Source organism: Callithrix jacchus, chromosome 8, assembly GCF_049354715.1.
Source record: "Callithrix jacchus isolate 240 chromosome 8, calJac240_pri, whole genome shotgun sequence".
Classification (NCBI taxonomy): Eukaryota; Metazoa; Chordata; class Mammalia; order Primates; family Cebidae; genus Callithrix; species Callithrix jacchus.
The window spans coordinates 57,013,160-57,028,515 of NC_133509.1; the positions used below are offsets into that span (position 1 = coordinate 57,013,160).

Genomic DNA, 15,356 nt, shown 5'->3' on the forward strand with positions numbered 1-15,356 from the left:
TGCTGCTTTCTTAGCTCAGATTGCAAACATGAAAAGCAAGTTACAGTAGCGCCAGAGGTCTCCAAGAATCAGGACACTAACCTGAGTCTCTTTCTGCCAGAAGCAGAGCACCTAGTAAATGCTTGCTCTACTCACAATTGCATTTACTAGAATGTTGAAGTAAAATTGTCAGATGTAATTTTTATAGATTTCAGAATGTTACAAAGAAAATTCAAGTGCTTAAAAGGGACAGGGCATTCTCAAACATGAAGTTTATTGTATCTCAAAGGATCCTGCTGAGGAAGAATGAAGAGGCTTCAACAATCAGAAAGTGGCTGCACAGGTTGTTTTCTGATATGATCAAACTGTGGACAGAGATGAATGTCAAGTCTTTCACATGAAAAATGAGCCTCGGCCGAGTGTGGTGGCTCATGCCTGTAATCCCAGCACTTTAGGCAACCAAAGCAGGAGGATCACTTGAGCCCAGGAGTTTAAGACCAGCCTGGGTAATACGGAAAAACTCCACATCTTAAAAAAAAAAGAAAAATTGAAATTTCCTAGGCATGGTGGCATGTGACTGTATCCTAGCTACTTGGGAAGCCGAGGCAGGAGGATTGCTTGAGCCCAGAAGTTCAAGGCTGCAGTGAACTATGAAGCTATGGAGTGCCCCTGCACTCCAGCCTGAGCAGCAGAGTAAAACCCTGTATCTACAGAAAAAGAAAAAAGAACCATGCTCAGCATGGTGAAGTGGAGTGCACCTCCAGTCCCAGCTACTTGGGAGGCTGAAGCAGGAGGATTCCTTGAACCTGGGAGTTCGAGGCTGCAGTGCTCTACAATTGTGCCTGTGCTGTGAATAGCCACTGCCCCATAGCCTGGGCAACACTGTGAGACCCTGTCTCAAAAAAAAAAAAAAAAAAAGAGAAAAGAAAAAAATGAACCAAACTAGTAAAGGAATGGCAATTAATGTGAAAACATTAAACCAACGTGAAGGTGTTAGTGGGCTAGAAGCTTAATTTGTGGCAGTAAAGGAATGAACCTGCCCAAAAAGCTAGTGAAAGCTAGGTCTCGTTCCCTGCATTGACTGGAGGACTCGATGGCTCCACCATAACCTGATTTGAGTGTTGGGTTCAATTTTGAGAACACTTTTCCTTTTTTAAAATGTAAACAAAAATATTTTCTTATTGGCAATTGGCCGAGAGTTTATCTAAAGCCCTGGAATTGATAAAAGGGAGTGTCTGGGTTCAGATGGGTTAAGGAGACCAAGGTTCTTATTTTGCAGATGAAGTCTCCAGGTAGCAGGCTTCAGAGAGAACAGAACCTATATCTTATCAAACTTAAAGAGACAGCTTCGCAGGGCAATTTCAAAATATGCCAAAGCAATATATTTTGGGACAAAATACTTTGGTTTCTTCCAGGGCCTGCTATCTGTCATGTTGGTATCTTATTGCTACCAAGAAGCTGTGCCGTCTTAAGGTACAAGACTGTTGTAATATTAATGCTGGTCAGCTGTGCCTGAATTCCAAAGGGAGGCAGGTTTAATGAGGCATGTCTGACCACCCATTCTCATCAAGGCCTGAACTGGTGTTTCAAGTTTCCTTTAGAATGCCCTTGGTCAAGAGGAGGAGTCCATTTGGTCGGTTGGGGCACTTAGAATTTTATTTTTGGTTTATAGTACCCATAAAACTACATAATTCATTTTTAGATGTCACTTTTATAACCAGTGGACACTCATTTCTTCTGTTTTGTTACTGGTGCTAAAATTTTTTTGGCATAAATTCCTGCTATTAGGACTCATGGCTAATAGTGTATGACCATTTTAAATTTCAGAAATTATTTTGTCTCCAAAAATGTGGTAACAATTTCCTCTCCCACCAACATCGCGTAAAAATATCCATCTTCTTCATTATTGACATTACTAGCTATTCTCCATCTTTAAAATTTGTCAACTTGCATGTAAAAAATGGTATCTTATTGTTGTTATATATTTCTTCTATTACTATTACTATTGGTTGATGTTTTATGTCTCCCTAAAATGTATAAAACCAAGCTGTAGCCTGACGGCCTTGGGCACATGTCATCAGGATCTCCTGGGGCTGTGTCACAGGCCATGGTCACTCACATTTGGCTCAGAATAAATCTCTTCAATTATTTTACAATTTGACTCTTTCTGTTGACAGGATTGACATGGAAAGATTTTTAAAATCAAGTTGCAGACAATATAATGCATTCCGTTTTATAAAATAAAAGTTATTTGTGTGAATATGAATAAATATATATATGTATATTCTAAGCATAAAATATGGGATTTTGGTTGGTTTTTGGGGTTTTTTGAAACAGTCTCGCTCTGTCGCCCAGGCTGGAATGCAATGACACAATCTCGGCGCACTACAACCTCTGCCTCCTGGGTTCAAGCAATTCTCCTGCCTCAGCCTCCCGAGTAGCTGGGACTACAGGCACACACCACCACACCTGGCTAATTTTTTGTATTTTAGTAGAGATGGGGTTTTGCTGTGTTGCCCAGGCTGGTCTCAAACTCCTGACCTCGGGTGATCCATCTGCCCACCTCTGCCTCCCAAAATGCTAATATGTTTAGCTAACAGTGTTGACTGCTACAGAGTGGAATTGGCTGGCAGGACTTTTCATGTTTTACTTTATACACTTCTGTATTGGCTGAAATTTTACATGGTTTATACCCATGATGTCAGTTTCAGGCATGAGCCCCCTCACATGGGAATCAGGCCTGCTCACCTTGCTTTGTAGGGGTCCAGTACAAACATATACCTAAACTGGCAAAGCAAGCAGATGCAAAGAGCTTTGGCGGAATGTGTCCTGCCCCTCCTCCCAGCCTCAGGGCTGTGTAATGGCAAGTGCAAATTAAAAATAAGTAGCTTATTTCTCTCTGTTGAAAATAAGGGAAAAAAATTATCCCTCTTCCCTTTCTTTAGACATTTACTTTAGAAAAATTTATGAGTTCTTGCCAGGCATGGCAGTTCATGCCTGTAATCCCAGCACTTTAAGAGGCCAAGGCAGGCAGATCACCTGAGGTCAGGAGTTCGAGACCAGCCTGACCAACATGGAGAAATCCTGTCTACTAAAAATACAAAATTAGCCAGGCATAGTGGCACACGCCTGTAATCCCAGCTACTCTGGAGGCTGAGGCAGGAGATCGCTTGAACCCAGGAGACAGAGGTTGCAGTGAGCCGAGATGGCACCACTGCACTCCAGCCTGGGCAACAAGAGTGAAACTCCTTGAAAGAAAGAAAGAAAGAAAGAAAGAAAGAAAGAAAGAAAGAAAGAAAGAAAGAAAGAAAGAAAGAGAGAGAGAAAGAAAGAGAGAAAGAAAGAAAGAAAGAAAGAAAGATTGAAGAAAGAAAGAAAAAAGAGAGAAAGAAAGAAAGAAAGCAAGAAAAGACAGAAAGAAAGAAGAAGAGAAGGGAAGGGAAGGAAAGAAAGAAAGAAAAAGAAAGAAAGAAGAAAGGAAGAAAAGAAAGAAAGAAAGAAGAAGAGAAGGGAAGGGAAGGGAAGGAAGGAAGGAAGGAAGAAAGAAGAAGAGAAGGGAAGGGAAGAAAGAAAGAAAGAAAGAAAGAAAGAAGAAGGAAGGAAGGAAGGAAGGAAGGAAAGAAAATGTATGAGTTCTTTCTCTGTCTCTTTGAACTATATATAAATCTTTTTAAATGTTAACTAATCCTCTGAACAGCATTACAACCCAGGAATGTCTTTCTTAAGGACCTAGGAAATATCTCTTTGAAATCATCAAGGAAGATAGCACCTCTATTTCCCAGTCCTGGTGGGAGGGGAGGAACCTAACTTCAGAACATCTTGCTCCTAAACTACCTCCTGTTATAAAGATATGTAAAGTTTATTTTTCCTTTGGATAAAGTCAATTAGAACAGATGATTCACCCCAATTACCAAGTGAACTGAGGACGAACTGTGTGTGACAAGTGGGGTTGTCAAGTCCTTTTTCTTGAGGAAGAGCTGTTGTTTACCTTGAGGAAAATGTATGCAATTAATTTTATTAATATGTTTGCCTTTATAAAAGGCTGAAATTTCTTTCTGTCTTTGCAATCTTTTTAGAAGATGCCTATGATGAGCATTATATTCTGGTTTAACCTTTACTCAATAATAAAACTATTTTCTTTCTTTCTTTCCTACCATTGTAGGGCAGTTTTCTGGGCTGGGAATAGATTTTCTTTTTTTTTTTTTTTTTTGAGACAGTCTCTCTCTGTCGCCTAGGCTGGAGTGCAGTGGCACAATCTTGGCTCACTGCAACCTCCACCTCCCAGATTCCAGGGATTCTCCTGCTTCAACCTCCCGAGTAGCTGAGACTACAGGAAGGTGCCACCACACCTGGCTAACTTTGTATTTTTTAGTAGAGACAAAGTTTCACCATATTAGCTGGTCTTGAACTCCTGACCTAATGATCTGCCCACCTCAGCCTCCCAAAGTGCTGGGATTATAGGCATGAGCCACCGCGCCCAGCCAGATTTTTTAAATTATGCTTCCCAACAGCTACAGAGTGCCAGACTCCCTTGTATACCTTCAGAAGCCAAGGCCACCCCTGACTCCCTAGGTTCTACATGTTGCATCCTGGAGAAACTCTCTGGAGCTACTGGGAGAGTAAATGGAGGCCACAGGCAGATGCAGGCTGTGGAGCCACAGATATATTAAAGAATAAAAATTATGTCACAGACTAAAGACGTCTATGACACTTTGACATGCTCCCCCAATCCCCAGACTTTCTGGGACTGGACCACTGGCCATCTGTAAGGCTCTGATTTCTAAGGAGTTTACAGCAGAAGTTTATACCTCCCACTTAGTCTTGGAACTAGAATGAGTGTAGAAGTGGGAGCAAGTACAGGCAGCTAAGGCAAAGCGTGCAAGCAGATGAACTTTGCCCTCATTGCCCCCTCCACCTATTACCGTTTCCCCGATGCTCATTGGCCCTCAGGGTGTCCTCCCAGTGCCTGCAGGCTTCTTCCTTTTTTCTAAGGGTCTAGACTGCTTTATTTAGTGGAAGTAGCCCAACCCAAATCCAAGCTAAAATTTACATTTTCAAAACGGACTCTTGCTAAACTGCACATATTTCACTTTATTTAGTACATACTAATTGAGCATATCTGGTGTGTGAAACACTGATACATGTTTCTGGGAGAAAGGGTAGGAGATCCCCAAATTAATATCATGCAATCTTTGCACTAAAAGGGATTTACTCTCTCTTGGGGTAGATGTTACAGGTAGTTAGGCATGAGCAGGATAGGAGAGGGCTCTCCCCAACCCACTAGGAATGTCAGGTGATGGTTCGGCATTTGTCACATTGCCTCTCTAAAAGTGATAAATTAGCAGCCAGGGAGAGGCCATTATCCTGAGTGTTCACACCTGTTGCCTGTTGCACTAAAGTATTAATTGAATGCAGATGCCAAGAAGAAGCAACTTCCGGGGCATGCACAGTAAGAGACAAAAGAGCGGAGTATGTCCTCCCAGGGCACTCTACCGGAAAAGGGAAGAAAGCCTCAGATGGGCATGCGTACAATGTCCTTAAACACATTGTGCACGCTCACTTCCCAAGGGTAAGGAGGGCACTGAACTTGCAGGCAGCCCACTTAAGGGAAGAATCATAAGAAAGGGACCAGCCTATAAAATAGTTCTAGGATCAAGGTTATACACTGCCCTTGACCTTGGCCCACTTGGGTGTCTTCCAAGCGTACTTTCCTTTCTTTCCTGTTCTAAAGCCTTTTTTTTTTTTTTTTTTTTTTTTTTTTGAGACGGAGTTTCGCTCTTGTTACCCAGGCTGGAGTGCAATGGCACGATCTCGGCTCACCGCAACCTCCGCCTCCTGGATTCAAGCGATTCTCCTGCCTCAGCTTCCTGAGTAGCTGGGACTACAGGCATGTGCCATTATGCCCAGCTAATTTTTTTGTATTTTTAGTAGAGACGGGGTTTCACCATGTTGACCAGGATGGTCTCAATCTCTTGACCTTGTGATCCACCCGCCTCGGCCTCCTAAAGTGCTGGGATTATAGGCATGAGCCACCGCACCGGGCCCTTCTAAAGCCTTTTTAAATAAACTTCCACCCCTGCTCTGAAACTTCCCATGGTCTCTTTTTCTGCCTCCTTTATGCCCCTCAGTCAAATTCTTTCTTCTGAGGAGGCAAGAATTGAGATTGCTGCAGATACGTATGGATTCACCTCGGATAACTCGGTTGCCTTTCACTGCTAACATATTTGGTGCTGTGAGACTCAGATATTTGCCACCCCTAATGAAGACAGACTAACAAACACACCAACCCCACAAAGCATGAAAAGGCCTGTAAGAAGGAAGTATTGGACTGAGAATGGAACTGCTAGGTTAAGTGTTCCCTAGTGGAAACTTGAACATATGTTGCTGGTTTTAAATGCAAACTTAGAAGCTTTTGGTCAGTGGTTTGAAAGACTTATGAGAGAGTCTATGAGTCCCCAAATGTTTTAAGTGAAACTGAAACATTTCTGGTAGAGAACATGGGTTCTGAGGCCATCTGAGAGTCCTACGGAGGGAAACACAGAGGTCTAGCTTCTTCCTCTCCACTAATCTGACCCTAGAGACTCATAGAAGTCTCCATAGAAGACTGGGCCTCATAGCCTAACTGCTTTGCCAGATGTACAGTAACAGTAGGCTTCCTCTAGAGGGAGAAGGTGTTCTCACAAGCCCTACTAGCTAAAGAATCTAAATCTTGGGGCTTGGGGTCCACTCAAAGAAGCAGGGTCTTTGGCACATGCAAGACATCCTCAGTTTCTTCTACAGCTCCCATTCCTGGCCTGCAAAACCCCCAACAGCGCTCCATTTACCTGAGCTCACCTTTCATTGTCTGTTCTCATGGGATCTGGTTTTCCACTTTGGGAGGACTGTCCATCTGCTTAGACTTGAAAATGTTATATGAAATTTCAAGGTTGCAAAAACTGAGACTGAATATGAAAGTGGACAACAGGCTGCAGGCTGGGCGCAGTGGCTTATGCCTGTAATCCCAGCACTTTGGGAGGGCGAGGCGAGTGGATCACCTGAGGTCGGGAGTTTGAGACCAGCCTGACCAACAGGAGAAACCTCGTCTCTACTAAAAATAGAAAATCAGCTGGGTATGGTGACGCATGCCTGTAGTCCCAGCTACTCCAGAGGCTGAGGCAGGAGAATCACTTGAGCTGGGCAGGCAGAGGTTGCGGTGAGCCAAGATCATGCCACTGCACTCTAGCTTGGGCCACCAGAGTGAAACAATGTCTCAAAAAAAAAAAAAAACGTGGACAAGAGCCAGACCATATATGACAACAGAACTGACTCAAAAACTCCAAAGGACCCTCAAGGGAAGCCAAATCACAATCAAACCTCTGAAGCACTTGGACCAAAATGGCCAGACTTGCTTGTGACTGCCCACTTTCCTGTTTTTTGAAACCCACCTTTCCTTCTACACTTTTTTCTAACTCAAGACCAGAGAAAGCCAAATATGCTTCCCAAACCATCCCCTAAGATGTCCTGGAACTAGTTATCTCACCTCTAGCTGCTCCATGCCAAACCCCTCTAGTCAAGGAATACCCAGGCCTTCCCCTTTTTTCCTACTATGAAGCTTTCCACTCCCCTGCCTGCCTTTGATTCTCTGCCAAATGCAAGTGATGGTGGCTGACCCCCCTGTTATAGCCAGTTCTGAGTAAGTGGCCTCTGTGTTCATTTCAGTGGTCTTCATTTATTTCCACAGAACTCTGCAGCAGTTCCTTAGGTATGCATGTGTCCTTCTGACCAGTTTCATGTAGAGCACAGGGGTTAACTTAGCAAAGTGGATGCTGCAGCACTAGCAGCCAAGTAGGACAGGAAATTAAGCCTCAAAGATTCTGATGACATTGAAAAGCTGGTTTGCACTGAGCTGAACCATAGGCCCAGAGGAGGGTCAGTTAAGCATCCCAAGCAGTGTTTGGGCACCAAAAATTCGGACTAGAAGTGTGGTTAAAAACAGATTCTTTCCAGTTGGATGGAGCCAGAAAAGGGGAGAAGCTATGTTTGGTGTAGAGACAGTAAACTTTGTAATCAAGCTGCTTTTTGGTCAGAAGAATCTAAGACCTTCTCAAGAGAGCTCAATAAAAGGGATTTGGTTTACAGATTCAGGCAAAACACATCAAATCCAGGAACAGGAATCAAAACTCTTACCAGCTCCAGGCCTAGGAAGTCATGAGCAAGGAGGACTCTTTGGGCTGTGCCTCTGCAGCTGAGTGGGCTCTCATCTGTCTCTTCTGTTTTTCTCTATACGTCAACTCCATTCTCTCTGATGGGCAGACTGATTCCCTCTAATTACTCATCAGCTTGCACCTGGCACCCAAAGTGGCTACTCCAGCCACCAAGCCTATTTCTGCTTCCAGGGGAGGCATCACACTTGTGTGGAATAATGTCTGTGTTTTTTGCTTCAATTTATCAAAAAAGTGGTATCTGTTTGCACAGCTCATCTGGTCCAGCCAAGCCACACAGGTCATAGGTCATTGGCCAGTCTCATGTGTGCATGTGTCTCTGCAGGTGATGAGTTATGCCTTCAGTCAGATTATCCAACCATGGATCAATCATTAGTGGCTAGGGGAACAAGGCCATGTCTTACATAAAGACATGAACATGTTGGATTTTATGAACATGTTCTATTATAGAAAGCAATATTATTAAATAATACAGATGATGATATATACCCATCACAATCATTGCAAATGCCCACTAGGAAAAAAATGAATTATAGGATATGATAGTGTATTAGAGAATAATAAAGGTGATTTCTAAAAAGATCTTGCAGAGGATGGAAAGAAAGAGGGTCCATGCAGAGAAGTCCAGGAAGGACTTCCTGTTAAGATGATGGAACAGTTGTGGTCGGGATCCATAAGGAAATGGGCCAAACATGTTAGGACTTCTAGGAGGAAATGGGCTGCATGGCCCTTCCATTCTTAGAATATTCAGTGTGGGTGGGACTTAGAGATCATCAAGTCCAGCCGTGTTGACTTCAGCTGGGACTACTGAGGGTCAGAATGGCTGGTAACACAGCTGTGGTCACAGATTAAAGTTAGAACCAAGGCCAGAGTCCAAGTCTCCGTCTCCACAGCAGTCTTTCCACTATAGACTACTCAGAATTCCTTAGCCAGCTTACTCTTTCATGAAAACAGCTCCTCTCTTTCACGAAGGCAGCTCCTCTCTTTCTAACACTGGGGCTTTACACAACAGATAGGTGGTGGAGAAGAGCAAGCCCCTCCTTGGTGGTCTTTGTTGGAGGACAAACTGCTCCTCAGCACAGCCCTCATTGTCTTTTCTAAAACTCCTCGAACCCTGACCCACACACCCCTGAGGACTCCCTGCATTCTGTCATTCCTCAGTGTATATATAAAAGGGTTGAGGAATGGAGTCACCACACTGCTCAGTACTGAAGGGACCTCGTTGATTTCCAGATATTCTTTTTGGGAGGGGGTCACATAGACAAACACAGTGGTGCCACTAGAAATGATGACTATGGTCAGGTGGGAAGCACAGGTATTAAAGGCCTTCTTCCTTCCACTTGCAGAAGGAATGCGCACTACTGTCAAGATGATGTACATGTAGGAATAGGCCACAAGGACTATGCAGCACAGGATGACCACGGAAGAAAGCATAAAATCCATCAGCTCGATGGCAGTGGTGTCTGCACAGGCCAGGGCCAGCAAAGGTCCACTGTCACAGAAGAAGTGGTTAATGATGTTGGAGCCACAGAAGGGCAGCTGGGAGATGAGGATGGTTGGAAAGAGCACAAAAAGGAAGCCTCCCACCGAAGAGAACACAATGGTCCCAATGCAGGCAGGAGGTCTCATGATGGTGGTGTATCGTAGGGGGCAGCAGATGGCGGCATAGCGGTCATAGGACATGACCGTTAGCAGAAGGAACTCAACTGTGCCCAAGAAGAAGTAGAAATAGCACTGGGTAATGCATCCGGCAAAGGAGATGGTTTTATCCCCAGATCCTAAGTTGGCCAACACTTTTGGAGAGATGACTGAGGTGAAAAGGATGTCCAGAGTGGAGAGGTTGCACAAGAAGAAGTACATGGGGGTGTGGAGGCAGGAGCAGGACAGCATGGTGGAGATGATGAGCAGGTTCCCCAGAAGAGTCAGCAGGACCGTGGGCAGCAGGAGCACCAGGAACAGCAGCTCTGCCTCCCTGCTCAGGGCAAACCCCAGCAGAACAAACTCAGTCACCGCTGCAGTCCCGTTCCCCATAAGCCTGGTGGGCCTGGCTCAATTCTTCTAACAGAACAAATGGGGATAATAACACTTAGGAGAGTGCTCAGTGTGTGAAATCTTGTGGCTGCTCACTAGAAAAATCTAAACGTAGAACATGATGACTGCCAGTTAGACATGTAATCCAAGTTTAGCTTGACTTTCAATTATTTGCCTATCAAAATGGACAAGATTTTTGAAAATAATAATGTTCACTGTTAGCAAGGGTGTCCTGAGACCTACACTGTCATGTGAACTTTCTAAAAGATTATTTAGCGATGTGTATCAACAACCTTAAAATTGAGTACATTCTTAGATTCAGAATTGTAGTTCCATCCTGAGGAAGCAGTCATAAATATGTTAAATTTTGCCACAAGAATATTCACCACAGAGTTTTTTTTACAATAATGAAAATTTGGTAACAACTTAAATATCCAAAAATGGGGGATGAAATAAACAAATTATGGTATCTTTCAACAATAACACATTATGTAGCCATTATAAATTATATTTTATAGTAACTTGTAAATGACAAAACATTCAAAATGTATTATTAAGTTTTAAAGCATTATTTACGTTTTTGTTTCCTTTTTTTCTTTTCTTTTTTCTTTTTTTTTTTTGAGAAAGTCTCCCTCTGTCACCTAGGCTAGAGTGCAATGGCACGATCTCTGCTCACTGGAAACTCCACCTCCTGGGTTCAAGCCATTCTCCTGCCTCAGTCTCCTGAGTAGCTGGGATTACAGGTGTGTGCCACCATGCCTGGCTAATTTTTTGTATTTTTAGGAGTGACAGGGTTTCACCATGTAAGCCAGGATGGTCTCAATCTTCTGACCCATGATCTGCCTGCCTTAGTCTCCCAACATGCTGGGATTACAGGCATGAGCCAGCATGCCCGGCTAAGTATTTGTTATTATTAGGTCTTTCGTTTGTTTGTTTTTGTTTTTGTGAGATGGAGTCTCGCTCTGCCAGGCAGTAGTGCAGTAGTGTGATCTGAGCTCACTGCAACCTCTACCTCCTAGGTTCAAGGATTCTCCTGCCTCAGCCTCCCAAGTAGCTGCGACTTTTTTTTGTTTGTTTGTTTGTTTGTTTCCCAGGCTGGCCTCATAGCCTCACCTCCTCAAGTGCCAGGACAACAGGCCTGAGCCACCGTGCTTCCTACTATTAGGTTTTAAGTATTTTTAAAGCAAGTTATAAACTTGTAGTGACATTGTGATGCCATTTTGGGGGAGAGATGTAAATTAGCAAAGGTCCTAGAGTAGCCAATAAGACACTGATGAAGAAGAAAGTCAGGGGAAGAGGCACGCCTTGGCAGCTATTGAGACTTATAAAATTAGAATAATTAAGGCAAGATGATATTGGCACAAAAATACATAAAAATGACCAATGGAACAAAATACAGAGCCAAGAAACAGACCCACACAGATGTGGAGCAGTGATGTGTCAGAAGTAAAAGAAGCTGGTACTGCTGCTTGCCCACAGGGGAAAAAGTAAAATTGATTCCCAACCTCATATGAGACACTAACATCCACTCCAGATGAACAAAAAACTTACATGTAAAAATAAAAACTTTCAGAACAAAAGATAGAAGAACATTGTTTTTAGCCTTAGACTAGAAAAGAACCTACTAAAGAAGACCCAAAAAGTACTAAACAGAAAAGAACATATTAATAAATGAAACTATGTAAAAATTAAGAATTTCTATATATTCAAAGACCCCCTCAAATAACGTTAAAGGTAAATAACAAACAGGAAGAACGAATTTATGACACAGATGATGGGTAAACTTAAGTACTCATGTAATTAATATTTTGATTCTTACAGTGAAGTAAGAAAGAAATAAACAATCCGATAGAAAGGTAGGCCAAACATGTTACCCAAACCATTACAGAGGAAGGAAACATAGCTAGTAAATATACAAAAAGATGCTTGATTTCATTGGTAATTAGGGAAATATAAATTAAGACACTAGCAAGATACCATTTATATCCACTATATTTTCAAGAAGCAAAAATATGACAATAACAAGTGTTGATGAGGATGTGGAGACTTAACAAATTTACATTGCTAGTGGGAGTGTAAATTTATATAATGGTTTTGGAAAATAATTTGTCATGACCTTGTAAAGGTGAACATTCACATACACTGTGACCCAGTAATTCTACTCCTAGGTAGAGAAACTTGCACATGTGCCCCAGAAGACAAACAAGATTATGTGTAGGGAAGGCTCATTGCCCAGGCTGGAGTGCAATGGTGCGATCTCTGCTTACTGCAACCTCCGCCTCCCGTGTTCAAGTGATTCTCCTACCTCTGCCTTCCAAGTAACTGGGATTACAGGCATGAACCACCATGCCCAGCTAATTTTGTGTTTTTAGTAGAGATGGGGTTTCTCCGTGTTGGTCAAGCCGGTCTTGAACTCCCGACCTCACATGATCAGCCCACCTCAGCCTCCCGAAGTGCTGGGATTACAGGTGTGAGCCACCATGTCCGGCCTTCAGTATTTTTTTTTTTTTTTTACAATGAACAAATATTCCTTTTGTATAATAGAAGTTAGGCTGGGCATGGTGGCTAATGCATGTAATCCCAGCACTATGAAAGGCCAAGGTGGAAGGATGACTTAAAGTCAGGAGTTTGAGACTAGCCCAGGCAACATGGTGAAACCCTGTCTCTATAAAAAATACAAAAATTAGCCAGGCATGGTGCTATGCGCCTGTTGTCCCAGCTACTTCTGAAGCTCAAGTGGGAGAATCACCTGAGCCCAGGAGTCTGAGGCTTCAGTGAGCCATGATCACACACCACTGCACTCCAACCTAGGTGACACAGTGAGACCCTGTTTCAAAAAAAGAGAGAGAGAGAAAGAGAGAAGGAAGGAAGGAAGGAAGGAAGGAAGGAAGGAAGGAAGGAAGGAAGGAAGGAAGGGAGGGAGGGAGGGAGGGAGGGAGGGAGGGAGGGAGGGAGGGAGGGAGGGGACAGAAAGAAAGGAAAAGGCAGAGGAGAGAGAGGGAGGGAGAGTGGGAAGGGAAAGGAAGGGAAGGGAAGGGATGAGAGAGGAGGGGAGGGGAGGGGAAGGGAAGGAAAAGAGAAAGAATTATCCTAAAAGGATATATATGTATGGTTGGATTGAAAGTGTATGTTAGCAAACACATATGGAGTGCCAACTATGTTGTGGGCTCTGTGATTGATGAAAGTTTGCAGAGATGGTAAAAAAGATTCCCTGCCCTTGCACAGCTGTCAGTCTGAAAGAGACGTGAAGAAACCTGATTTCAGGGAAATCACAGAAACAGAGGAAAAATTAAGGAATGGCAAAGTTTTTTTCATGGATATTTGTCCTGGGCCATTAGTCTGGAAAGCAACCCACGCACCAGGAAAACTGATAGATTCGAGGGACAAGGGCAAATAGGACTCTAATACCTAGGAGGGACTCCAGATAGTAGAGGCCACTTAATTACCAGTGATTAAGAATATGGATTGGACTACAAACAAGAATAACCCAGGAAAGGGAAAGGAAGAGGACTGCAGAAATCCTGGGGACTGATGTGACCTCTGCCCATCTAAGATGAATCAGAATTCTGTATCAGTGGGCTGGGGGTGGTGATTCATGCATGTAATTTCAGCACTTTGGGAGGCCAAGGCAGGCAATCACCTGAGGTCGGGAGTTTGAGACCAGCCTGACATGGAGAAACCCCATCTCTACTAAAAATATAAAATTAACTGGGCATGGTGGTACATGCCCAGATCCCAGCTACTCTGGAGACTGAGGCAGGAGAATTGCTTGAACCCAGGAGGCAGAGGTTGCAGTGAGCTGAGATCATGCCATTGCACTCCAGCCTGGGTAATAATAGTGAAACTCCGTCTCTAAATAAATAAATAATAATAAAGAATTCTATATCAGCCACTCCTGCACAAAGCCTGTCCCCATGACCTACCCTACCTTCCTGTAGCCTTGGCACACTGACAGTCTCTCTAAACAACTCACCACATTTGTATTGCCAAGGATCTTTTCTTTTCTTTTTTAGAAACGGGGTTTCACCATGTTGGTCAGGCTGGTCTCGAACTCCCGACTTCAGGTGATCCACCTGTCTGGGCCTCCCAAAGTAAGTGCTGGGATTACAAGCATAAGCCCCAAAACCAGCCTGGATCTTTTCTTTTTTTAATTTTGTTGAGCTATAATTCAAGTACCATATACTCCACCCATTTAAAGTGTACAATTCAATAGCTTTTAGTGTATTCACAAAGCTTTGTGTCCATCAACACAATCAATTTTTTTCTTTTTGGGACAGTCTCACCCTGTCACCCAGGCTGGAGTGCAGTGGTTCAATCTCAGCTCACTGCAACCTCCACCTCCCGGGTTCAAGCTATTCTCCTTCCTCAGCCTCCTGAATAGCTGGGATTACAGGTGTGTGCCACCATGGTCCAGCTAATTTTTTGCATTTTCAGTAGAGACAGGGTTTCTCCCTGTTGGCCAGGATGGTATCAATCTCCTGACCTTGTGATCCACATGCCTTGAGACCATATCAATTTAAGAATATTTTAATAATCCTTCCTCCATTCCCTGGACACTGTAATTCTACTTTACAAGTCTATGGATTTGCCTCTTGTGGACATTTCATTTAAATGAATCATACCATATGTGATCCTTTATGTCTAGCTTCTTTTACTTACTATAATATTTTCTTTGTTTTTATTAAAAACTTTTATTTAGAGACAGGGTCCTGCTCTGACAGTGAGGCTGCAGTACAGTAGCATCATGAGAGCTCACTGCAGCCCCAAACTCCTGGGCTCAAGTGATCCTCCTGCCTCAGCCTCCCAAGTAGCTAGCACTACAGGTGCACACCACAACACCTGGCTAATTTTTTTTTAATTAGAAAATAATTTTCCTTTTTTTTTTTTTTTTTGAAACAGGGTCTCATTCTGTCACCCAGGTTGGAGTGCACTGGTGCGATCCTAACTCACTACAGCCTCAGCTTCCCAGGCTCAAGTGATCCTCCCACCTCGGGCTCCCAAGTAGCTGGGACTACAGGCATATGCCACCATGCCCAGTCAATTTTTGTATCTTTTGTAGTGATGGGATTTTGCCATATTGCCCATGCTGGTCTCAAACTCCTGGGCTTAAGCAATCTTCCTCTCAGCATCCCAAAGTGCTGCGAT

General features: G+C 43.4%; 1 protein-coding gene and 1 long non-coding RNA gene across 2 annotated transcripts in view; both read right to left on the reverse strand.

Moving 5' to 3' along the window:
* The window catches only part of LOC144577368 (uncharacterized), a 143,047-nt gene that overhangs the window by 19,592 nt on the left and 108,099 nt on the right, over nucleotides 1-15,356 (reverse strand). The window lies entirely within an intron of this gene.
* Nucleotides 9,021-10,341, reverse strand: OR6J1 (olfactory receptor family 6 subfamily J member 1). The gene has a single exon (XM_078334541.1). It carries the CDS (start codon nucleotides 10,209-10,211, stop codon nucleotides 9,168-9,170), a length of 1,044 nt encoding a protein of 347 aa, XP_078190667.1. The 5' UTR covers nucleotides 10,212-10,341; the 3' UTR covers nucleotides 9,021-9,167.